The sequence below is a fragment of the Girardinichthys multiradiatus genome, chromosome 6 (genome assembly GCF_021462225.1).
Source record: "Girardinichthys multiradiatus isolate DD_20200921_A chromosome 6, DD_fGirMul_XY1, whole genome shotgun sequence".
In the NCBI taxonomy this organism is placed as follows: domain Eukaryota; kingdom Metazoa; phylum Chordata; class Actinopteri; order Cyprinodontiformes; family Goodeidae; genus Girardinichthys; species Girardinichthys multiradiatus.
The window spans coordinates 31,004,001-31,031,116 of NC_061799.1; the positions used below are offsets into that span (position 1 = coordinate 31,004,001).

General features: G+C 41.5%; 1 protein-coding gene across 1 annotated transcript in view; it reads right to left on the minus strand.

The window, feature by feature from the left end:
- Positions 1-16,858, minus strand: part of emilin2a (elastin microfibril interfacer 2a) — a 38,295-nt gene extending 21,437 nt beyond the window's left edge. Inside the window, exons 1-4 of the mRNA XM_047369482.1 lie at positions 16,589-16,858; positions 16,009-16,134; positions 13,080-13,270; positions 10,993-12,942 (exon numbers count right to left, since the gene is read on the minus strand). Of these exons, the coding sequence (XP_047225438.1) occupies positions 10,993-12,942; positions 13,080-13,270; positions 16,009-16,134; positions 16,589-16,731 (2,410 nt within the window). The 5' untranslated portion in view covers positions 16,732-16,858. The remainder of the gene's footprint in view (positions 1-10,992; positions 12,943-13,079; positions 13,271-16,008; positions 16,135-16,588) is intronic.
- Between the last annotated feature and the right edge of the window lie 10,258 nt (positions 16,859-27,116).

The window sequence follows — 27,116 nt, forward strand, 5'->3', positions numbered from 1 at the left end:
GCTTAGTATGTGTTCAAAATGTTATTGTAATGAATATTAAATCTAAGCCCTAAAGCTGTGTATGTGATGATTTGAAGGTGGTTTGAGTTTTGTTTCGGTTCTTGCTTCTGATTTTTTATGTTTTCCAGGTGTTGCTTTAGTTTCTTACTTGTTCTGTTTATGGTGCATTTTATGTTTTGTTACTTTTGTAAGAAATTCCTTTGATAAGATTGTTTTGTTGTTTCTCTGTTCATGTTTTTGTTACCATTCTCTGCCAGTCAGCCTGTGATCAGCTTCATTTGGTCTACCTGCTCCATGCCCATCAGTCTCACTGTTTTCACCTGTGCAATGCTACAGGGGTTGGACAATGAAACTGAAACACCTGTCATTTTAGTGTGGGAGGTTTCATGGCTAAATTGGACCAGCCTGGTAGCCAGTCTTCATTGATTGCACATTGCACCAGTAAGAGCAGAGTGTGAAGGTTCAATTAGCAGGGTAAGAGCACAGTTTTGCTCAAAATATTGAAATACACACAACATTATGGGTGACATACCAGAGTTCAAAAGAGGACAAATTGTTGGTGCACTCCTTGCTGGCGCATCTGTGACCAAGACAGCAAGTCTTTGTGATGTATCAAGAGCCATGGTATCCAGGGTAATGTTAGCATACCACCAAGAAGGACGAACCACATCCAACAGGATTAACTGTGGATGCAAGAGGAAGCTGTCTGAAAGGGATGTTCGGGTGCTAACCCGGATTGTATCCAAAAAACATAAAACCACAGCTGCCCAAATCACAGCAGAATTAAATGTGCACCTCAACTCTCCTGTTTCCACCAGAACTGTCTGTCAGGAGCTCTACAGGGTCAATATACACGGCAGGGCTGCTATAGCCAAACCTTTGGTCACTCATGCCAATGCCAAACGTCGGTTTCAATGGTGCAAGGAGCGCAAATCTTGGGCTGTGGACAAGGTGAAACATGTACTGTTCTCTCATGAGTCCACCTTTACTGTGGAGAGTTACGATGTGGAGAAGCCCCAAAGAACCCAGACTGTTGCATGCCCAATAGTGAAGCATGGGGGTGGATCAGTGATGGTTTGGGCTGCCATATCATGGCATTCCCTTGGCCTAATACTTGTGCTAGATGGGCGCGTCACTGCCAAGGACTACCGAACCATTCTTGAGGACCATGTGCATCCAATGGTTCAAACATTGTATCCTGAAGGCGGTGCACCAATACACACAGCAAGACTGGTGAAAGATTGGTTTGATGAACATGAAAGTGAAGTTGAACATCTCCCATGGCCTGCACAGTCACCAGATCTAAATATTATTGAGCCACTTTGGGGTGTTTTGGAGGAGCGAGTCAGGAAACGTTTTCCTCCACCAGTATCACGTAGTGACCTGGCCACTATCCTGCAAGAAGAATGGCTTAAAATCCCTCTGACCACTGTACAGGACTTGTATATGTCATTCCCAAGATGAATTGACGCTGTATTGGCTGCAAAAGGAGGCCCTACACCATACTAATAAATTATTGTGGTCTAAAACCAGGTGTTTCAGTTTCATTGTCCAACCCCTGTATATATATATACAGTATAGTTGTTTGCTCATGTCCTTGACACTTTGTCATGCCAAACCTGTCCAAGACTGCTATATTCATGCCAAGTTGTTCACGTCCATGCCTGCTCCTACCATCTCAAGCCAAGGTCTAAGTTTTCACATTTGATCCTCCTATTCAAATCCAGCCAACTACATCAAGTTACTTTTTATTGTTCCACTGTATAGACCTTATGGAACATGTTCCACATCAGCAAAGCTTGTAAGGGAACGACTAGCTAGCCTCAATAATAGCCGTACCTAATCATGAGAAAAATCAAAATGACATTTTGAAACATCCAGCAGCAACACTGAGATATTTCAATGGTCTGTAAGGTACTTTGTTTTCTTTGAATGGGTGGATTACGTGGGGTACATAGGATTACCTATGAAGATATTTTATTTATTTTGCATACCTTATATAGATAGCTCAACAGCAAGAAATAATGCATTCAAACTTTGGTTTGTGGACATTAATCCACACAGCATAGATCAGCTTCAACTGTGAGTTCAAAATCAACTTATTTGGAACAGCAAAAGTCAAATTTATTCCATCTTAGACAAATATTACCTTAACCAAGATAAAGCTATCAGGTTTAAGCACTAAAAATATACTTAATTGTTCTCTGCTACATAGGCCCTTGTTTTTGTTAGCAAAGTCAGCGTGCAATCGTCGTGAACATCCAGAGTTTTGAAACAAATAGTTTTTTCTGGCAAATGGATCTATTTGCAAGCCAGTTCTGACCTCACCATGTGACCCTTCAAGCACATGATACACGCTGCAGTACTTATTTCAATCATTTTCCAACAAATATTTTTTTTCTGTGGTTATATTCAACTGTATATTACTGCCTGATTTATATAGAATATATTTTTACAAAATGTGCTTTTGCTGTCAAACAGATTCAAATTAAATAGAGATTATTAATTTGAAAAAATCACATACTATATTTATAAATGTATTTAATATGCAAATTTGTGAAATCAGGCATAATTTAATATAACTCCAACCACTAGATGGTGGACAAATATATCTAAAATGACTTTGCTATGTGTTGAATATGCTCGTACTCGTACTCGTCGTCTTCCGCTTATCCGGGACCGGGTCGCGGGGGCAGCAGACTCAGCAGAGATGCCCAGACGTCCCTCTCTCCAGACACCTCCTCCAGGGGGAGCCCAAGGCGTTCCCAGGCCAGCCGAGGGACATAGTCCCTCCAGCGTGTCCTGGGCCGTCCCCTGGGCCTCCTCCTGGTGGGACGTGTCTGGAACACCTCCCGAGGAAGGCGTCCAGGAGGCAACCGGTATAGATGCCCGAGCCACCTCAACTGGCTCCTCTCGATGTGGAGGAGCAGCAGCTCTACTCCGAGCCCCTCCCGGATGGCCGAGCTCCTCACCCTATCTCTAAGGGAGTGCCGGGCCACCCTACGGAGGAAGCTCATTTCAGCCGCTTGTATCCGGGATCTCGATCTTTCGGTCATGACCCAAAGTTCATGGCCATAAGTGAGGGTAGGAACGTAGACCGACCGGTAAATTGAGAGCTTTGCTTTTCGGCTCAGCTCTCTCTTCACCACAACGGACCGGCACAGCGCCCCCATTACTGTGGCAGCCGCACCGATACGTCTGTCGATCTCCCGCTCCATTCTTCCCTCACTCGTGAACAAGACCCCGAGATACTTAAACTCCTCCACTTGAGGCAGGAACTCCCCTCCAGCCTGAAGAGGACAAGCCACCCTTTTCCGGTCGAGTACCATGACCTCGGACTTGGAGGAGCTGATCCTCATCCCAGCCGCTTCACACACGGCTGCAAACCGCCACAGCGCATGCTGTAGGTCTTTGCTATAGGGGGCCAGCAGGGCCACGTCATCCGCAAAAAGAAGAGACGAAATCCACTGGTCCCCAAACCAGACCCCCTCCGGCCCTTGGCTGCGTCTAGAAATCCTGTCCATAAAAGTTATGAACAGGACCGGCGACAAAGGGCAGCCCTGCCGGAGTCCAACATGCACCGAGAACAGGTCCGACTTAGTGCCGGCAATGCGGACCAAACTCCTGCTCCGCTCGTACAGGGACCGGATGGCCCCTAATAAAGGGCCCCTGATTCCATACTCCTGGAGCACCCCCCACAGGGCATCATGAGGGACACAGTCGAATGCCTTCTCCAGGTCCACAAAACACATGTGAACCGGTTGGGCAAACTCCCATGAACCCTCGAGCACCCTGTAGAGGGTATAGAGCTGGTCCAGTGTTCCACAGCCGGGACGAAAACCACACTGCCGAGGTAGGACTATCAGCCGGATTCTCCTCTCCAATACCCTGGCGTAGGCCTTACCAGGGAGGCTGAGGAGTGTGATCCCCCTGTAGTTGGAACACACCCTCCGGTCCCCCTTCTTATGAAGGGGGACCACCACCCCAGTCTGCCAGTCCAGAGGCACTGTCCCCGACCGCCATGCAATGTTGAAGAGGCGTGTCAACCATGACAGCCCTACAACATCCAGAGACTTGAGGTACTCAGGGCAGATCTCATCCACCCCCGAAGCCTTGCCACCGCAGAGCTTTTTAACCACCTCGGTGACTTCAGCCTGGGTGATGAAAGAGTCCAACCCCGAGTCCGCAGCCTCTGTTTCCACCACGGAATGCGTGATGGCAGGATTGAGGAGATCCTCGAAGTACTCCTTCCACTGCCCGATAATGTCCTCAGTCGAGGTCAGCAGTCTCCCACCCCCACTATAAACAGCGTTGGCGAAGCACTGCTTCCCCCTCCTGAGGCGCCGGACGGTTTGCCAGAATCGCTTCGAGGCCAACCGGTAGTCCTTCTCCATGGCCTCACCAAACTCCTCCCAGGCCCGAGTTTTTGCCTCTGCCACAGCCCGGACCGCAGCACGCTTGGCCTCATGGTACCCGTCAGCCGCCTCAGGAGTCCCACAAGCCAACCACAGCCGATAGGACTCCTCCTGCTTGACAGCATCCCTTACTGCCGGTGTCCACCACCGGGTTCTGGGATTGCCACCGCGACAGGCACCGCAGACCTTACGGCCGCAGCTACGGGCAGCAGCATCGACAATAGATGTGGAGAACATGGTCCACTCGGACTCTATGTCTCCAACATCCCACGGGATCTGGTCGAAGCTCTCCCGGAGGTGGGAGTTGAATACATCCCTGGCCGAGGGCTCCGCCAGGCGTTCCCAGCAGACCCTCACTATGCGCTTGGGCCTGCCAAGTCTGTCCAGCTTTCTCCTCCTCCAGTGGATCCAACTCACCACCAGGTGGTGATCAGTGGACAGCTCAGCCCCTCTCTTCACCCGAGTGCCCAAAACATGCGGCCGAAGGTCTGATGATACGACAACAAAGTCGATCATCGACCTCCTGCCTAGGGTGTCCTGGTGCCAAGTGCACTGATGGACACCCTTATGCTTGAACATGGTGTTCGTTATGGACAATCCGTGACTAGCACAGAAGTCCAATAACAAAACACCACTCGGATTCAGATCGGGGAGGCCATTCCTCCCGATCACGCCTCTCCAGGTGTCACTGTCATTCCCCACGTGGGCGTTGAAGTTCCCCAGCAGAATAATGGAGTCCCCAGGAGGGGCACTATCCAGCACCCCCGACAGGGACACCAAGAAGGCCGGGTACTCTGCACTACCACTCGGCCCGTAGGCTGAAATGATAGTCAGAGACCTCTCCCCAACCCGAGAACAGGTCCGACTTAGTGCCGGCAACACAAGACGGCTGAGATGGGGGGCAACAAGCAAACCCACACCAGCCCGCCGCCTCTCCCCGTGGGCCACTCCAGAGTAGAAGAGAGTCCAACCCCTCTCAAGGAGATGGGTTCCAGAGTCCACGCTGTGCGTGGAGGCAAGCCCGACTATTTCTAGTCGATATCTCTCGACCTCCCGCACAAGCTCAGGCTCCTTCCCCCCCAGCGAGGTGACATGTGTTGAATATGCATATACAGGCATTACATACACCACTTAGTTGTGTTGTGGTTGAGGCAAATTCACGATAATATGAGGGCTAAATGGGCTAAACTTGTCATGCTGGAGTGTGGCAAGTCTGGAGAGATTACTAGTCTGTACTCTCAGATTGTTTAACACAAGTGTCAACACTCCTAAGCAAAACAGGTTTGAAGAGGATCGTTGGGTGCGATTCCATGGAGCATCTTAACAAAATATGTAGATTAATATTTGTCTTATGTCACATTTAAGCTCACCACAGCCAAATTGGGAATGTGCATGACCAGCTGAAGTGACAGATGACAGACCTTCCAAAGTGGTGAGTGCCATTGTTTTTGTCACCATTAATGAGGCCAAAAAGAAAAGCAAATATTCAAGTGTAGTTCGTTTTGCAAGTGAGTTCTGTTGCTTTTTGGCGAGTCAATCAGTTGTTTTTTGGCTTCTGTTTCAGATGCAGGATATAATTTAACCTTTATAAGCATTCCTTTTGCATGGGTTCTCACCGGGTACTCCGGCTTCCTTCCACAGTCCAAAGACATGCCTGTTAGGTTAATTGGTCACTCTAAATTGCCCTTAGGTGTATGAATGAGTGTGTGCGTGGTTGTTTGTGTGTTGCCCTGCGATGGACTGGTGACCTGTCCAGGGTGTACCCCGCCTCTCGCCCATAGACTGCTGGAAATAGGCACTAGCTCCCCCGTGACCCACTATGGAATAAGCGGTAGAAAATGACTGACTGACTGAGCATTCCTTTTAGATAGCTTTGAAAGTATATGTAACATTTGTCAACTAATCATTCTTTCATTCTATCCATCTGTAAATATGTCTCTAGAAATGAATGTGCTTGCAGCCTTTAGTGTGCTGTTCTTGGTTTTCCATTATAGCAGCATCTTTACTTTCTAGCTTTTATGTACAGTACTATAGTTTTTTATTTCTTTTAATGATAGTACTCTGTACTCTCTGCACCTTTACACTTAATTAATTCACATTAGCTGCTTGGTTTAATGACTTGTGCAAAAATATCCTACCAATGACAGTCCAGGATATTACAAGCAGTTCTGTGCTGAAATGTTTCTTAGCCATAACCAGTTACCAAGGCAACAAGTTGACAGAAAGTTGTTGTGAATTTATCTCAGAGCTCAAGAGATCAGAGGTTTACTACATTTCGACAGAGCAGAACTTGCTATGATCCTCTGTTTCACAATAATTTGGTTAGTCCATTGGTCTCAAAATGCAAACACTGAGCCATAAGTGTAGTTTCATATGATCATGAATGAGTTAAAAATAATAACAATTTAGAGGGTTCAAATTATTTTAATGTCTGGTGTGCTCTTTGGTCTTCATGAGGCAGGTTTGTCTACTAGTGTTCTCTAACAAACCTTTGGGAGTATAACTGGAAAGGGGTCTGAAAACAAATTCAGACCACACTTAACAGATTTTTACTTACAAGATTATTAAAAACCATGTATCACGTTCCTTCCATTTTAAAATCATGGACTTCTTTGTGTTGTAATGCCAAATTGCATTTTTTGGTGTTTCTCTTGGCAAATTGTGAAAAGGTTCTAGCAGTATGTATACTTTTGTGAGGCACTGTTACCATAGTGAAGAAAATGACCTAGAAAGAGCTGCTCTTTTTTGACCTCTCATAGCTAATCAGAGATAAAGGGCCTGTGGAGTATGGATCAAATATCTCAGAAAGCTGCAGAGGTTGTGAAATCAAACACCTTTTAACAACCATCCGTATCTGGCAAAAGCCAAGAAGGAAAATAAACTCCTTCATTTATATCCATCTCTACACCTCAAACATTTTTACACCTCTGCCACTCTACTTTTCTTCAGCTCTATCAAGTTATTGTTTGGAACAATGGTGTAAGAAAGGGAGGCACCGGCAATGGTTGTGACATCACATCTCAGGATAGTTCAAGCATCTGGTCCTGGGTGTGGAGCTCTGCTTCTCCTCATTCTCTTAAGACTGACTTCAGCAGTGAGTGAGTCAGGGCTCTTAATGAGGACCAGATTCCAAGCATCAGGCTGAAATCACCATATGAGAATCTCTGGAGGTTGGTATGTGTGCATGTGTTCAGAGAAAAAAAGTAGGAAGGAGGTTTAATGTGTGTTTGTATGTACTGGAAGAATCGGAACTGAGGTTAAGGTATGAAGTACTGTGGTAGGAGTGAAAAAGCTATATCACGGTAACAGAAAGAAGCCTTCCCAACTATTCTCAACTATTCATAGAAGAAAGGATCGAGCAGTCTGATTGTGCACTTAGACTGTAACATGAGGGGAAAATCAGTAATGCAATAGTGAAAACTACATTCTATTTATCTGTCTCTTTTTCTAAAATAAAAATGGATTCCACCCAGCACATGTTTCAGGAAGACGCAAGTGTGGGCCTCTGCATTTTGCTGTCAGGACATATTGAATGACACAGTCAAGGCAAACACAGGAGCCCCAGTTAACTCATGCCCTCCCACTATGGGAAAAACCCTGCAGCCTCTCACAAGATCTAATCGTTTCCTCTCCGATGCTGTGTTTAGACCAAGCAAAGCAGAATGTATTACATGGAAGATTATCTTGAAGAAAGTGTTGTGTTTACACAGATGTTAATCACACTTAATAAACTTAAATGCTGGAAGTGAAAGAGGAAGCTGAAAAAGACTGCTTCTAGATAAAAACATTTGTTTTGTTTGATTCATTTCTGGCATGACTGCCCTAATGAGGGTGTTCACTGTGCTCTATACTATTGATGATTCTTCAAGAAACAAAAATGTGCTATAATCTGAAGCCAATTGCTGTCATCATACCCTTTCAACATAACTCTACAAGCTAATGAAGCAAACATACCCTGTGCAAAATTTCTTCCTTCCAGTACTAGGAGAATATACTTTCAAGTTTTGAAGAGTTTAACTCTTTTTTTAGTATGGTCGTTTTTCATCCTTTACACACAGATACATCTGTCATTTAGTCCCCAAATGATTCTCATAAAATGCTTTCCTAAAATATGCACCGTTGTTACATTAAAGTTGTGTCATGCATTTTGCAAATGCAAATGTTCCTTTTGATATCCAGGAGGCATCTTGTTGTAGCCTGTACAGCTCAATGGTGCCATAACATATGAGATTAAACTGTATTCTCCTTCTCTCTGCTCTCCATAATAACCAGTATTACCTTCTTTTTAGCTCTTAACTGAACAACGTTTGAAAAGTTAGTTTATTGTGGAATTTCTCAAATCCACTTGTCCTAGTGTCCAAATTATATATAGACTCAAATATTTATGTACATCTCCACTAATAGATGGATACATGTTGCAGAGAAACCACATGGCCTAATTCTGGCTGCATCTTTGACCACTCTTCTTATCAGAAATGGTAGAGCTCAGCTAAATTGGTTGGTGTGCCGGTAGGGACAATGCTTTAAAGCATAGTTCATTAATATTCAACAGTAGCTTAATATTAGCCTGCTAATCCATTCTAATTCTGATTTTGATGGTGTGTTTGGAATCATTGTCCTGTTAGAACACCCAATTATGTCCAAGTTTCCACCATCTGAACCAAACGGTCAGATGAGCAAAAATTCATTCGGATCCTCAGGAACATCTCGGGAACTACCAAGGCTCAGGCCTATCATACATTTGGAGATGCTGCAACTGTGGCTGGACAATATATCTCAATATCATTGTATGCAATATCAATTTAACCAAGAACTGCAATAAATATTAGCTAATAATATAGGTTTCATGCACTCAGGCTCATGATACCAGTAATATACTTGGTGATCCTTGTTTTATGCAGTAGAAACCTTTAAGATGACATTTATATGCCAATGTTATTTAATAGACAAAACAGCAGCTGTATGTCAATGTACGTTTTACAATAAAACAATGTTATGTCTCTTAATTTATTTGTTTTTCCGGTATGTGGTTCAGTTTGCATTAATAAGTGTAAATAGGCATTAACACCATTAACACCACATACTTAGGCTAGTGCCTATCTCCAAGGTGGTATACCTTGACAGGTCACCATTATAGGGCAACACAGAGACACACAGGAACAATAACCATATATGCAAAACAAATACCTGAGTGCAATTTAGAGTGACCTAATCTAACAGTCACGTGTTTTGGCTGTTGAACATGCAAACTTCATACAGAAAGACCCCAGGCCAGCATTCCTACCCAGGACCTTCTTGCTGCAAGGCAACAGTGCTACCAACTGCTCCACTGTGCAGCCCAACAAAACCATATATAGAGATACATTTAAAGGGGACATTTCAATCAAAATCCACTTTTTTGCCCTTAAATACATTTTGTTGTGTATTTGGAGTCTCTAGCAGTGCAGAAAAGTTGAATGTAGTCTGTCCAGGTGTTGCGTAGATATCTTTATATTCTGTTTGGGTCATATTCTTCAATCCTTTCTCTATTAAGTTTTTTGAACTATTACGTCACAGTATTTGTGGCGGAATAGCTAAACAAGGTCATGAATGCCTGACTGACCAATTTAGCGAATCCACCATTTTTATTTCTTCGCTGTGATTTTGTAGTCCAAGCTCAAGTATTTCGAAGCTGCAAGTGTACAAGTCTTAATGTTTTGTTGTTGGGTGTATTAACCCACACAGTTCATTACACCGTCCCCTAGCAATGCCTGGTAAAATTTTATTTTTGGAAATGTACCCACATCAGTGGGGAAATTCCTTTTTGTTTGTGTGAAGCACTTCAAGGATTTCAGCAACCTCCTGCAGAATCAAAAAGGATTTGCTGAAAGTCTTCATCTGATTAAAAGGTCAGTTCCTTCTCTCTATGGAAACGACGGACACAGCAAAGTGTAAACTGCAAATACGGCTAAAATGAACTTTATTTTAGACATGGATTAATTGTGTGTTGATATGACATCCTGGCCATTGCTTTGATAGCAGTAGCATTGTGCCTTCTGCTTATATTAGTACTGTGTGCTGCTTTTAGCTCCTGGAGGACATAACCATACTGAGTGTTTTGAATAGTATTATTATGTTTTGTATTGTTTTTGTCGTTTTTGTCTTGTTTCTGCAGACCTAGATAATTATATCTCTGTTATCAAACTACAAAAATGGCTGAATGGGGTGGAGTGGAACACTTTTTGACCTGGAAGGGGGGTGGGGTATGAAGTGCCTCAATAGCATTTAAAGAGACCACACCAATGCGAGTTGCTCTCAGACGCACCTCAGAACAGGGGTAAAATAGGTGCCTGTGGAGCTACAATAACAAGGAATTCAGACCAAAGCATTGTAGTTCCACTTTATATAGACCACAACAGAATGATTTCAGGGTGAAAAGAAAGGATTTAAAAGTATGATATGTCCTCTTTGATTTTAACAATGTTTAACCAACCAACCAACTATACTGTACCTAATGAGAAATAATATTATTCTATCACACCACCTTGCTAAAGATTCTACATCTTATACAATTGATGCCATCAAACAGTGGACTCACCTGGCTCTTTGGCAGCAACATCTTTCAAAACGTGTTTAGTTATCATGGACATCTGTGTCTGGAGCTTCCGCAAGGAATTTGACAGCATGACAATGTCTGCACCATGATTTCCAGAAGTTATGTTCATCATTTGGATGTAGTTCTGTAGGCCCCCAACATGTCTCTCCATCCCATCTTTCAGCTCTTTGATGTTAACAGAAACTCCATCCAACCTTCCACAAATATTTTCAAGACGACTTACACGTCCACCTATAGCTGAGACCCCATCAGAAACACCTTGTGTATTTTGCCTACAATTATTAAGTTCAGAAGACACCTGTGTGCTAAGCGTATCGAGTCTGTTCTTCAGGTCTTGTATCTGATGGCCGGCGCCATCAACTGAAGCTGAATTGGGCTGTAATGAACTTCCATGTCCAGTTAGCTCTGCATTGCAGCATCTTGAGCTTATTCTTTGAATATCCTGGTTGGATTTACTCATTGAGTCAGTTAACCCAGTAACAGCACCAGCCAAAGCAAGCACATTATCTTGCAGATTAATCAGCCCCTTCTGGAAGTCCTCCATAGACTTTACTTGCCTCTCATTTCCGATTGACTGACTTTGAAAAAGGTTTGTCAGTTGTTTGAGTTTCTCTGTGTTGGAACTTACATCTGTGTGAAGAACATCCAAATCATTCCTGTACCGATTCAGGTCCTTCACAATGTTTTCTGCATGACCAGGCGTAAGTACAGTTCGACTTTGATCAGTTGTAATTTTAGAGTTGGAACATCCAGCAGAGCACAACTCCTCAACAGCCTTAACTTTCTCATCCAAGGCATGCAGAAGGAGCTTGTTGGTGACTTCTGCTTGAAGGCCATCATTTGTGTTGCCAGACACTCTTGGAAAGGAGTTGTTGCTCATTTCCACCAGGATGTTTGTGAACTGGTCCTCAGTGGTGATCAGACGCTGATCCAGCAACTGCCGGAGAGCTTCCACTTCATCTGCAATTGTTCGCGTTAACTTCTCTTCAATGTAGAAACAATGAGTTTCTGCATTTTGTTCAGTAATATTCACACGCGCCTCCAGCTCTTGAATCAGTAGACCTAAATCACCAATTTCTTGAAAGGAAGATAAATGGCCTAGCTCGTTGTCAAAACGTATGTTTAGGATTCGATAAGCCTCTGCTATGCGATCAATTTCACGCCATATGTCTTTATGGTCACTGTAGTCCTTCTTCTCTTCAGATGGTTCTGTCAGTCTTTGAGTCTGCGCAGGTCCATCTGAGGCAGCCATGTTCAAACGTATTGTTTGGATCTCTTTTCTGAGATCAGCCTCCTTGCTCTCCAAAAGCTTGGTCAACTTGACACGAACTTGGTCATGGCCATCTTCACAAGTCTTTTGCAACGTTCGGATCTTGTCATCACAAAGATTCTGTAATTTGGCCATTTTTTCCTCCACATTCTCGTCCAGCTCCCTCTTCAGTTTAGCAATTTTTCCATCAATAACGGTTTGTATACCCTCAAACTCAGCTATGACTGGAGTCTGAGACTGAGTAGCATCCATTAAGACACGTATCTGCCCCCCATGCCCTAATGTTATTCCCCTAAGGTCTTCTAAAGCTTCATCCTTGCTTCGCAGTGCATTATCAATATCATCTAAACGAGCTTCAATCTTCTCTAGTGCTTTCTCTCCAGCAGCCCCTGCCCTGGTAGCCTGGTGCCCATCTAGTACCACTGGAGTCTCCTCTGCGTTGTTGCTATTTTCTGGAGGACGCATGTTGTTCAGAAGTGTCACCAGCATCTTTTTTGTGTCATCCTGCAGGTCTGTGCGGAGGTTGGTGGTTATTCCTGTAAGAGTGGACTGAAGATCCAAAACTGTCTGGGAGAGACGCTGCACTTCACCTTCGAGAAAACGCACCTTATCTGTGACGCCATGTTGAGTCTCATAATGTGCAGTCTCCCTCCTCTCAGCCCCTATAATCATCCAACATGTTATTACATTATAATCAAACAGAAAATATATATTTGTCTGTTGTCACAGTGAAAATAACAGTACAAATGTATTTTTGGAGTTTTCTTTCTTAAGGTAAAACAGAAGATATATTTCTTACTCTGTGTGTGTCTGGGTGTGTATCCGGGATTTGGTGGGTGGTAAGACGACGCTCCCTGCGCTGTTTGCTGACCTGTGGACGTTTTTAAATCCTTACAGGCAGGCCCTCTGTAACCAGGACAGCATTTCCACTCTAACTCTGTGACTGTTTTGAAGGCAATCTTATATGTGGGTCTAAACCGTGTTTGGTATCTGTAACAAAAATGAAAATGATAAACACGTTTTGCATTTTGAAATGTCAACATCGAAGCAAAGTCATTTGCAGCTTAAAGAAAAAAAAGGTCTGGTGCGTTTGATTTGTCCTGTAAGTTGGAGCTTGTAACTGGGAATGAGATCAGACCCAAGTTCTAGTTGCAAGCCCGAAAACAGTGTGATATAATAACTGTTATGGTACCATTAGCAATACAAGCTGATAACAATGTATTTCTCTCAGTTTTAGACATTCAGAAACTAAAAAAACACGCTCTTATACAGTAAACCCAAAATTATTTGAAGCCTTAAAATTAACTGTACCATTTTACCAATATGTTTCTATTGACTGAAAGTAATATCAGCATTTTGGAGTAGTCCAGCCATGGTCCCAATTTAATTCATAATTAAATTGAGAAACTGTGGAGGGAGCTAAAGATGAGGGTGATGGGGAGGAGACTTTGAAACCTGAAAGACTTGAAGCTTATAAGAAAAGATAAATGATCAAAATATCATAGGAAATACTAAAAAAGCTGAAACTAAAAAAATCATACTTCTTTTACAATATTTTATTATCTCTTGAGACATGCTTCTCTCACTTCCTTATTAGAGACAAACTTTTTTAGCTGAATAAAAATACTGTAATTGAAAATCTAAAACTGCCGAGGGTAAATTCAGACCTAACTTTATAGAGGTTTGGTGACACTGGTTTATTATAAGGCAATCTTTTCTAAAAGACTAATAAACGGATTATACCTACAACTTTTACTCCATTGTTTGTGTGTGGCTATGGGCTACTGAATTAAAGGAGGCTTTGAGCTCCAACTTTTCCTCTGAATTCCAATTTCCGGGGATTTTCTTGTTGTATTTCCAACTGAAAACTTGAATAAACAGAAAATATTTCTTAGGTAATAATTGTTGTTGCTGTTATTGTTTTTAATGAAAACATTTGTCTCCTGTGCCTTCCACACCATTTTGTATTTGATGAAAAACTACATTTTCGAGGCCAAATAAATGTTCCAAAAGAACATCTGGAAAAATTATGTCCTAAAAAATCTGAATCTTTTTCCAACTGTAACTCATAACAATGGTTTAGGTAACAGAAAAAAAAACCTGTGGGACATCATAATTTCTTAGTTCATCCCTAATCAGCAATGTGAAGTCAAATCTAATTTCAGCAGAAGATAAATTGAACTTCTCTTGTTGCTTTGCACAGACACTTGCAGCCCAGTGACTCAACAGCAATCGGCTTCCAGGAATCATTTCCACATCACATGGCCTCGCTGCATCTCTTTGTGTAAGTGGAGCACAAAGCTAAACCACAAACTGCGTGTGCTTTGAACTGAATATGATTCACAAAACATAACATTATTAAGTTGTGACACGAGACCTTCAAGAAAATCATTCCAACCATTACTAGTAGAGATTCTTCAATCATGAACTAATGTTTAATGATTTGTATAGCATAAAGGTCTTGCCTTTAGTCCATTCAAATTACTTACTGTTTTTATTTTTTTATGTATTGATTGAGAGTTGGGATCTGTACTTCAAATGACATGAATAAACAATGCCCTGTTACAGATGAAAATGAAAACAGTTCCTCAATACTGCTCGAAAAAGATTATTGAAGGTACTGAGTCTAAGTGAAAATAGGAGAAAGTCCTCTTTTTCATATAACAGCCACAGTCAGAAACTGAATTACGTTGTAATGGGGAAATTCTGGACTGATAGATCAGGAATTGTGAAACATTTGCTAATATATATATTTAGACTTAAAAAAAACAGATATGCAAAAGGGTATGGATACTGAAACTCCAGATATATAAATCCAATGAGTTAAAAAAAATATTCAACAAAGCTTTAAACATTACTACACACAAAAAACCCTGTTGGATTATCTCTTTAACCCAAATGCTGGCTTTATGCTGTTGGGACAGTAGCTGGGTCAAAAAGTGTGACCCAGTTGATTTGATTGGAGATGAGATTAGCAAAAGCCTCCTCATTGATCAGAAACTGCCCAGTTGATCTTCACAAGGTCACCAGGGTAATCACCAATTCAGACTTCACTTTACCTCTTCCACTGGATGAAATTAGATGTGGTAACAGGGTTAGGTTATGCTGTATAATATTATTAATATCAGTAAGAAGGGTAATGACTTTAGCTCACACAAGAGAACAAGACTGTTTACATAAGCCAATATTATCTCTTTAAAGTAATTTACACAAGTTAATGCTGGTTACATGGAGAGGATGTACATATCATATAGAGCTTCTTATTACTATTTTTATTCTGCTTTTGTGTTAGATTTGTTTGAGTGCATGTGTGACCCCTGACATCCATGGGGATTTTGATCCACAATCTTTGGTCCCCCAATTTAATCAAACACCCATAATCCAGGATAGCCTAAAGGTTTTACACTAGCCACTTTAAACCACGTTTTTAGTTTAAAACATAAGCCAGTCATTAAATAAATGACATTTTGTTTAGCATGAAGAAAGCCTAACCTGTGACTTTGCATCCTGCCAGTACCTATGAAAGCCATTCAGTGTGTCTCTTTTTGGGAATGTCACACACGTTTAGGTATATGTTTTTTTTTTTTTTCCTGTTTTACAGAGCAACTGTGAAAATGTCTGCCTCCAACTTTTTTTCAAGGAATATTTTTGCTTCCAGTGTTTCTATTACATCTAAAAAAAAAAACATGCACCCACAACCCCCCATTCTGTGCTCCCTGGATGCTCACGTCACTTGTTGCTGGCAGTCGGGCTGGTAGGCCGGGCAGGGGGCCACCATAGGCTCCTGGAAGCTCTCCCCATTACCTTGCACGACGCAGCTCACGTTCCTCTGCACTACATAGGCGCACCAGTTCCTGTGGATGGAGGTATTAAGAAGCCAGAGATACTGTTTAAATCCACACAGAACAAAAAGAAAGGCATATAATTATTTCCACATGTTTGGGTATTTGTTCCCCTCCCCTCAGGCTATTTAGCATGAATGTGTTCTTAAGTCTATTTTCATTTATCATTAAACGTTTGGGTCTCTTCTAATACTCTCAGCGTTTATCTGACTCTTATCGCCATTTTAAACAGTGGAGCCACATTTAGCCCCTACCTGATAAACTTGCAGTGAAATCTAACAGTCTGTAAATCACCATAAGGGGGGGGCAGTGCGGTCTGTCAAAAGTTTGGAATTGATCGCATTTTTATTTCGTCTTGCAGCTGCACAACAAAAGGAGAGCAGCTTCTTTCTTTAAACCTGCATCATAGGAAAAGTCTGGGATAAACTAGGCACAGTTAAAAAGCGTAGAAAAGCACGCAACTCACCTATTTCTGTGTCTGTGGACCGCGCCAGCGTGTGCAGAACCGTGGAATAAGTCATAAGACGGGGATCCGTCGGTAAAGTTAAAGTTAAGGATAAGAGTGAAAACAGTCCACCGCCAGTCCATTTCTCTGTGCGTGTTTTTCATATTTAACAGACGTGCTAAGATATGCTTTTTTGGCTTAAAAATAAACTAGGCGCTACCCTGTTATCATTGTGTGCGACGCGGTCAGATCCTAAAGTTGCATCGTCTCTGTAACTGAACTCCAAAAAGTGAACTTTGGGGAAGTCCGCATTCACTGCAGTTCAGTGGGAGTGACGTTCAGGAACTACACCCTCCTCCAAAGAAACTCTCCCAGATTTATCCCACACTTTTAATACTTTGCTTGGCTTTAATCAGAATCAGAATCAGAATCAGAATCAGAATCAGAAAAGCTTTATTGCCAAGTACGTTTTTGGACATACAAGGAATTTTGGACATACAAGGAATTTGTTTTGGCGTAGTCGGTGCAAGTTATTCGTTTAAGTCTCCCAAAAACATGAATTGATTGTTTTAGGGGATACCTTGATTGGTGCCAACTCGGAGACAGTTATAAGCAAATAACTCACACCTCGCTGATGAATAACATGGTAATGTGTTTTGGAGTTGAAAGAGGTGTGTGTACTGCCGATGCTAATGATATTCATTGCCTGGGATAACAGTAGTAATTTACATTCTGTTTGCCGCCCCTTCCTAGTTGTGTAATATGTATGCTGCACATTGATTCCCTTTCATATTTTTAAAACAAATTTGAGACAATTCGCAGATTTCTGAAGGTGCACTGAGATGGAAAGCTGTTATACAAGAGCTCACAGCACTTGGGGCATTGATACATCGCCAGTGTTTTATCACTGTCCCAAAGTGTGAGCTTCCACGGACACTGTGATGCTGTGAAACAATTTTTGTGAAAAGGGTTCAGCGCCTTGCAGAAGTTTTCATACCCCTTAAACATTTTAGCATTTTGTCACGTCCCAACTGCTTTAACTACCACAGTATTTTATCACCACTTTACATGAGGGACAAAAGCAATTTAGAACAAAATTCTTAAATGAAATTAAAACATTTTTTAAAACATTTAAAACTTAAAAATCAGGAAAGTGTGGCATGCATTGTTGTAGTCAGCTAACTTCACTCTAATTACCTCAGATATGATCTAATACAACCAATCTCCTTCACCTAACTTGTAAATTAATCTACCAACTCTTCTGTGAAGGCCTCAGAGGTTTGTTAGAGAACATTGGCTGGACAAACAGCATCATGAAGTCCAAGGGTCAAACCACACAGCCCAAAGATACATTTGTTGAGAAGTTTTATCCAGAGGTTAAAACCAATAACCCAAAATCAGACATCTTACAGAGCACTGTTCAGTTCATCTGCGGAAAATGGAAACTGTATGGCATGAGTGCAAACCTACCAAGACATGGCTTTCCATCCAAAATGGCAGGCAGGCAAATAAATGTTTTGTTAAAGAAGCAGCCAAGAGACCCATTGGAACTCTGGAGGAGCTGCAGAGATCAATTACCCAACTGGAGGGAATCTACAAGACAACTATAAGATCAGCAATCTACCTCTACAGAAGAGTATCAAGAAGAGAGCCAATAATTGAACAAAGCCACAAGAAGTCTTACTTAAAATCTGCCACATGTCATGTAGGAAACAGGGCTAACATTTAGCAACCGGTGCTGTGGATATGTGAGACTTGCTGTGGGAATGAATACAAATTCACACTGCAGTTATCATTTTCCTTGTGCTTCACAGATAAGCACTACTTTGTGATGCCCCATCACATAAAATCCCAATAAAACACAAGGACGTTTAAGTTGGTAGGATAACAAAATGTGACAAAATATTGAAAAGGGGTTGAATAGTTTTGTAAGGCGGTGTATAAGCAGAGAGAGGTGACAGTTTAACCGTTTTTTTTTTTTACTACCAGATGAGAATTAAAGAGAATAAGAGACTGACAGTATTCAGGGGATGTGAGAGGTGGCTGCAACTGGGGAATATTGAGAGTGAATGTAGAGTCAGAGTGTTTGCTGAGATTCAGAAGGGATGCTGGACAGCAGCAGAATGGATGCTGCTCATTCCCACCCCAAACAACCTTTTACCACTGAACGCGTTGTTTTTTACTAGACTGTTGTCAAAGCAGAGACAGCTATTCCCAGAAATAAACTGCACTGTTTCATCAAACAGCCAGCACCAGGCCAGCCAATATTAGATCCTGGGATACAGCTAGTTGGAGAAAAGTGTTTCTTGGAGATTTAGTGAATTAATGGGCAACAAATAAGTGATATAGAAGTGAATCAGTAATATCTCCAATTTCAATGCATAAAATATTTTATTAAGTTTACAATAAAGCTTATTTAATTTCTAAAAGTTTCCTCATTCTTCATTCATGTATCAATTAGATATTGGTTTAGTCACCAGAAGAGGGCAGCAAAGCAGCAGTAACGAAGCCACTTCTACTTTGAGCTTTTTCTTGCAGAAATACTGGGCTGAGAACAGGACTTTTCATTACAGAGGCACTATCAGGGCTAGTTTTCCAGTTTCAGTACAGTACTATGCTAATGCCAGCTATCTATCTTCACTATGAGCTCTGAATTAACCACTACTGCATGTATTCCTGAGGATTACACTGTGATCAGAGTAAATAAGATGCCTCCATATTCTGGGTTTCCTGCTGTTATCCATTAACATTCACAACCTGTTGTCATAAGGGATAACTTTGTCTTTTCTAACGAAATTGTTGATAGATTTACCTAATCTCCCATCCTGACATTATCAGGCTGTGTAACACCTATGTCTTTAATTCAAGTTAAAAATAGTCATTAAACTCACGTTTGCCATGACATTCATGGTAGCATGAAGCTAGATGAGTCACAACTGAAGGAAAATACCAAACTATATGTTTCATTAAGGGGATAAAAGATCTCAGCAGGGTTTCACCCATAAATCCTAGGGACATTTCTTCCTCCCGTTACTCTTCGATCAATGCATAATTTTCTTTTGACTTTGCAGAAGTCAGGAGTTACTGGAATATGAGAGGTTTGAGCTAAAGGTGAGGTGGATCCATTGCAGCATCCAGTGTATTTTTCACTAAGACATTCATTTTACAAGAGCGCCATCTCATTTTGATTCCTGTGACCTTGATCTTTTACCTTAAATGGGCTAGTTTGCCTGGGGGAGATGGGAGTGGTGGATGTCGAGATAACACAAAACAGATTTTCCTTTGCAAAGACTCACATTTGTACTCAGTTTCAGACCCATGTCACTGTAAATGTACAGGAACAAATTGCTTCAAACCACGTTAAATTTCAAGCAGAGTTAACTGGAACATGTAGACACCCTGTAGACTGTGGGTGCAATGAGGCTTCTCAACACTAAATATCCATTTATTTCTTGATGCTGACCTGACACCTATAGCGAGAGTGAACACCACTGAAAGGTTCTCTTTGAGTTGGCAGGCAGTCAACACACATTATCATGAACATCAAACCCTGTTAGTGCTTCACTTATATTGGATGACTCAGTAGGAGGGCAAAGGCCTGCGCATGCTGCCGACACGGGGGCTTTTCAACGTGGGGTCAAGGGGTTGCCAAAGAGTGCCGGATTTATACACTCTTTTTTTCTCTTCTTTAACTCTGAGCATTACGATAGTGATGTTTTGGTCATGTATTCTACTTTATATGCTTACCGAAAAGCTCTTTGGATCTGACTGGAATTTAAAATATTTAATCTAAACCCTGGAAGGAGAATTTGACGGACTCTGTACCACCCTCCCTCCCTAACACACAAAAACATTTCATAGGATAGTAAAGTAGCTGAGAACCCGTGACCACTGCTGGTTGTTTCACCCACTCTTAGATGATTTTTTAAAGTGTTCTAATTGTAAGGGAGGCAGAAATTATGATACCTGTGAAAACCCCTTCTACCACACCATCTTCTAGTACCATTGGAGTTTCAGCCTTTATGCCCTGTTATACATTTCATGTTACCTGCAATTTATCTACCCTGAAAAAAAATCATTAGCACTTTTTATTTTCTTTCTTTATTAGTTTTAATGTTGTGTTGCTTTGTTTGTCACAGGTGTTGACTATTTTCCTCCTTTGTAAATCATTGTACTGTCAATTACTTGGTATTGAACTGTTCCAGGTATGAAACTGTTAGGATTAAGATTATTGATTAATTAATATTTATCAATAATTATAATTGAAAATCATAATTTGAGAAAATTAATTTCTTAACCAAAAATCCTTATTTATGAATCGAAATCAGAGATGTCCTCTGGTGTTGTTACCGTGGCTCAAAGCCCTTGATAATTACAATTATTAAATTCTCAGTAATAGTTGATAACTATTACTAGATGTCACTGTTTAATCAACCGTTTCTGCTGAAACGTGGGGAACTTTGATGTTATTTTGACTGACAAATCACTCTTGCACAAAATAAACACAAACGCCTTCTCTTTATCTACGTGAATATTTATTAAATCAACAACCCTGATACAACTCACTCTTCCAATTCAATAATCTTCACCTAATCAAACATGCAAAGTTCTAAACAAAAAGGGTAAAATATCTAACTAAACAAAATAAAACAGCTTTGAGTGTGTATGAAATCAAACCAGCAGTTATGGCAGTTATGACAAAAATACAAGAGGAATATGGGAGTGCCCCCCCCCCCCCCCCCCCCCCCAAAGTGTAGCTCAGTGGGACACAGGCAGCCATAAAATTTCCCCCAAGGTTGGAAGCTTAGCGAACAAAGGATAATAAAACTTTTGGCGGCAACCAGTAAAACACGAAGTTGAAGACAAAGAAAATGGTGAGTTTCACCATGAGGATATTATAGCATTTCAGTTTTATGGCGCACATGCGCTTAGATGTTCACACAGGAAAACACAAATTGCGAGACTCGGCGGCCTCAGAAATCAACAGCATTCAAGTTTCAATAACACAAGGCATGCACGTACAATTTAGAATACATTGGACTATAAGTGGCAATTCTAAATCGCCCTAAAATCCTTCTCTATCCTGCCCAAGCTATTTTAATAGAAATTTTTTAAAAAAGGAACGCAATTACTTGGTGGTGTCTTCTCTGGATCAGAGGAGAGGAGAGAGAAGGGGACGGGATGAGTTTCCACACGTACGTGGTGTAACTCAGGATAGCGGTCCGTTCTCATCCTTTGGCCTCCTTGGCAGAAAGGTGAAAAATATGACGGACCGTCACTAGTCGACAGGAACAAAAAAAACAAGGATGAAATTTTTTCTCCTTGAAACCTCCTTGGTTTTTTGGTTATGTGTTAAATCCACATCTTTGATCGGTAAAGTTGAAACTTACAAGCTTTCTTATTCTTGTCAGCTTAATTCGCTTAGTTTTTTATGGAATGGGAGAATGAATGAAAGTCCACATGTGAGTTTCTTCTCCAAAATGATGCTCCAGTTGCGAGGTAACCGCGTCTCGGTTCCAAGCTGAAAAGCACCTCATTAAAGGGTTCACCTTACTATATAGCCCACTGTGACGGCAGAACTGGAATGCCCCTGTCCTATCAGCCGTGGTGCCCGCTGGGATTTGTAGTAGCAGACTATCCTGGGGTACAAAATGGCCGATGACGCTGAACAGCATAGTGGCGTCCAGCAACGTACAAATGGTCCAATATTCAGCAAACAAATGGTCCAACAAAACTGAGCAATATTCTACTACATTCTATACTGATCATGATTCAGTCTGTACCTGCCAGGGTGTGGAGGCAGTCACAAACCCTCAACATGCCCAGTTCCAGAACCCAAAATTTGCAACGAGATGTTTCTTACAGACCATGAATAAATTTGCACCTGCCAGGGTGTGGAGATGTTCTCAAACACCATGCCCAGGTGCAAGCCCAATAATCTGTAGCAAAGGGTTTCGTACCTAAGACAAGTCAGCTTGTACCAACCAGGGAGTAATGGATGTTACAAACCCTCACCAAGCCTGGGAGAAGGTCCCAGGAGTCTATAGCAAGATGTTTCATGCCGACCATGAGTCAATTTGTACCCACCAGGATGTGGAAGTGGTTGCCAACCCTCGCCAAACCTTGGAGCGGCCCCAGGACTCTGATGTTTTGTACTGACCGTGAATTAACGCAACAGGAAACATAGCTTACTTTACCCCTTTTGTAGAGCAAATTTGACCCGACACTGCAAGACAATTAGACCCAACATATAGTTTGCCTAAGTTGGGAAGAACAGGACACACATAACAAAAAGAATCACTTAAAGCACAATAAGTTTTATTGCTGACTAGTGTAAATGAAAATACAAACAAAATCATTCGACAATTATCTGTGACAGTGACCACTATTAGTCCTTTTTAGATTATTTATTTACATAACACTGTGAATGAACTACCTTTGGTCAGTTTTGTAGGTTCAGTTTCTCTAGATAATCTGGCAAAAAAATAAATAAATCAATGTGATTCCTTCCAAAGCCATGATCAGAACACAAGATTAAGGGAAAGTTCAAATAAATGTCATGGTCAGACGCAGACATGGAGACGGCTTGGAGACAAAGGGCGAGATATAGTTGGCTGTTGTGGATGTACACAAATAATGCACACCCACCCACGCTAACTCGCACTTACACACAAAGCCTCCCACACACACACAGACACGTGTCTGTGCACCCAGATACACACAGCAGATTAGAAGAGGTGATTTATTGGTTGTAAAATGTTAATATAGCTATAAGCCGGCCTCATGAATTGTTAATTATGGCCTTGACGTCCTCGTCACCTAAAATGTTAATGAGGTGAGATTGCGTTGGGGGCTGAGAGGTCCCTGGGAGCCACTGAGCAAATACAACAGATGAGCTGAATCCACACGACCCTACACGCGCTATATTAGGAAAAGCTGAAGCCCCCTCAGATAGGTTGGCCCATTTGACCAGCGAGTAATTAAATTAATGAATGGTGATCTTTGAATTAAACACTGCCCTAGTGTGGGGTAATGATAAATATGGCCTCGTTTTACCCCTTTTTTACGGGATTTATTGGTACAGTCATAACTAAATGGAATCTGAGGTGTTTTTACCATTCAACAACTTGTTAACATTTAGGAAGTTCCGAAAAAAATTGTTTTAAAGAAATATTGCATGATAATGATAAGTCATCCTAAGAGAATCCAGATCCATGACTAACATCAGGGATGTCCTGTGGTGTTCAGCAGATCATTTGCAATATCATAACTTTTTTTTCAAAGCGGATGAGTGGTACTCTTCATCCTGACATAATTTAGTGTCACCCCAATTAGCCATTTTAGCAATGACTTCAATATAATTTAAATACATGTATAAATAAATGCTCTGTAATGACAACAGCTGGGTTAGGGTGCCAAACATATTCTCAAATCAACTAATCACCAATTACTTAAAAATGTGTTTTATTCGTCAGTGTGACCATTATTATTATTATTATTATTATTAACCTTCATTTCACCAGGACAATCCCACTGACATTAAGAATCTCTTTTAGAACAAAATCCTGGCCAAGATTGGCAGCTGCACACAGAGTTACATGACAATGACAACAAAGAAAAAAATGAGAGTATCTGAGTGATTCAAGTGTAGCTTTAAGATTTGGTCCAATGAGACTGTGCCTCATGAAAATTGCACAATTGATTGTTAGGTATGAATGTGACTGTGTATGTATGGTCCCTTGTGAAGAACTCGAGACCTGTCCAGAGTGTACCTTTGCCTCCTGCTGCAGAGCAGCAAAAATGGGCTCCTTGTAAATGGAAACAAAATGAGTAGTAATAAAAATAAGTCATGTACCAATTTGATTAGTACTTGTACCTTATTTATACAGACAAAAATAGAAACAAAATTCATCTGAAGGTAGTTTTATCCAAAGAAAATTCTATTCTCAAAAAAATCTGATTCAGACCAATTAGTACAAAACTCAGATCACATTTCAAATCTTGATCAAGCACAGGGTCACTGTGGAAAACAAATCTCATTTAACAGGAATTAAGCCCCAGCTGTTCAAGGCAGATGGCCAGTGTAGACTTAAAGTACTACAAACAGTGTTCACCCAAGGTAGGAGAAGCACTAAGAAAACTATATGTCAAGTAAGACACATTAGAGAATGTGCAAAGGCAGCATTCACATTCAGCACAATTAAATTTAAGAACAACATATGATACCTTGCAAATAAAATATATTTTTAGGGAAAGCCTTGCTTTGACTTTACCAAACCATGTTCTGCTCTGGTTACAATAGTTAAAACTAAAGTTGCTCAAGCCAATTGCCTACCTGCTGTCACACATTAAAATCTTCATCAAGCAAATGAAAACATCAAAAGGAGTCATCTGAAGTGGTTCATCAAGGTTCTTCCTAGATGGCTCCCTTTGGAGGTTTCCCAGTCACTTCCCAGTAGGACAAGACCATAAGCAGACCGTGAACTCATGGGAAGGACTGTATACCTTTTCTGGTCTGGAAACGCACTGGGATTCCCAGAATTAGCTGGAGGATGTTTGGGTTTCCTATTTGGACCTGTTACTCCTGTCATCTGATTTTAGATCAGCAGAAGACAATAAATAGTTGGATGAGTTTTCTATAATCTACTCACAGTGTATTTTTAAGAAATGTGGTTATTTTAGTTATTTTAGTACACAGGGTTACAAGAAATGAAATGCTACTGTCAATAGATTTGCCATTGCTAGCTCAACAAATAAAATGAAGTAGTAAGCTCATTAAAAGATATACATTACTTTTAAGATGTAGTAATAAAAAAAAAATATATATATATATAGGGTCAAGACAGAGCAAGCACCTTTTCAAATCTTAAACACCTTCTATGTAATAGTTTGCCCCGAGGACCCGGAAATTCAATCACAATACAGGAGTAAGTGCTATAAGACAATAGCTGTATTGATCTATAAACAGATATCAAGTTCTGGAACAGATAGCCACTCGTAGGTCTGCAGTACAGAGAAGTGGGAGGGGAAGCAACAGCCACGGTGACGTCAGAGAGGGTGAGCGGCTGAGTGCTCATGGAAAGAGCCTAATTCAGTGGAAGAGTGAAAGAGCAGAGGATTCTCGTAGTACTCCTCTTTAGTCTGTGTGTCATTAGCACAAGAGTGTAACAGACATTGAACAACTCCACAATCAATTACTTAGTCCAAAATTCAATGGCGTTTTCAATAAACAGGCATTCACAAGAGGGCAGATGGATGTATACTTAGCAGAAGATCCAGGCAAGAGTTGGTAGTTGGAGATCAGAGCGAGGGTCAGCCTCCAGATATCAGATAAGTAAGTAGGTTATATTTATATAGCACCTTTCTCAGGCAGCAGTCACAAAGTGCTCCACAGCAAGAAGACATACTTAAATATGTTTACATGGACATTTAAAAATACACTGTAACATCATACAGTTGGTCATAGCAGCCCAGGGACGGTGAAGCTCGAATGCTTGTTTAAAGAATGTTTTAAGTTGCTTTTTAAAAACATCAACAGAGCCCAGTGATCAAAAGTAAAGTGGTGGCTCATTCCACAATCTTCGTCCAACAGCTTGAAAGGATCTGTCTCCTCTGGTCTAAAACGAGTGCAAGGGACCATCAATAAATTCTGCTTGGAGTATCTCAGGCTACGAGCTGAAGTTTAAGGCTGAATGAATCAAATCACAAATGTAGGGAGAAGATTGACCATGCAGCATTCTGAATGTGAAGACCACAATTTTATACTATATAAAACAGGTAGCCTTGAGCAGCAGAGGTGTGTCATGGGCAAAGCAAGGATAGTCCTTGCCCATGATGAACATGGACAATAATCCGTGGGCAGAAAAATTGTCAGTAACTAGGAGACAGATGAGAGCAGGCACATGGCACAAGGCAGTCGACAATCTGGCAGAGAAACAGTAACTGTGAAGTAGTGCAGGACACAGGTGAAGCAGGAAGACAGTTAGACACAGGTGGCACAGGTGGGCTGAATAAGGCTGATTAGAGTTGAGAGACACAGGAGAAGATAACCTGAGGGCATGAAAATATATTAAATTGACAGGCATGGCATGACAGAAATGTAAATCCTTACAGTACCCCTCCTCAAGGTCCACGTCTGATGGACCACCAGGTTGGTTTGGATGGGTACGATAGAATTCCCGGATAGTGTATTTATCCAAAATGTGTCGGACCACCACCCAAGAGCGCTCCTCTGGCCCTTGTCCCTCCCGGGCAACCAGGTAGTGCAACTCACAACTGAAGGAGGCATCTAACTGTGTAGGCTTTACCTCTTAATGAACAGGGTGGGTGGAGAAGGACTGGAGGAGGGCACAAACTGTGATGTTCATACAGTTTTGACCCAGGACACATGAAACGAATCCTCTCCAGAATTGTGAAACAAAGGGGGCCTGATCAGAGACAATGTCAACAGGGAGACCGTGAAGACGGAATACCTCCCAGGATAGGATCTATCCGAGTTCCTTGAATGGTGATAGCTTGACAAGAGGGGCCAAGTGAGTCATTTTTGAAA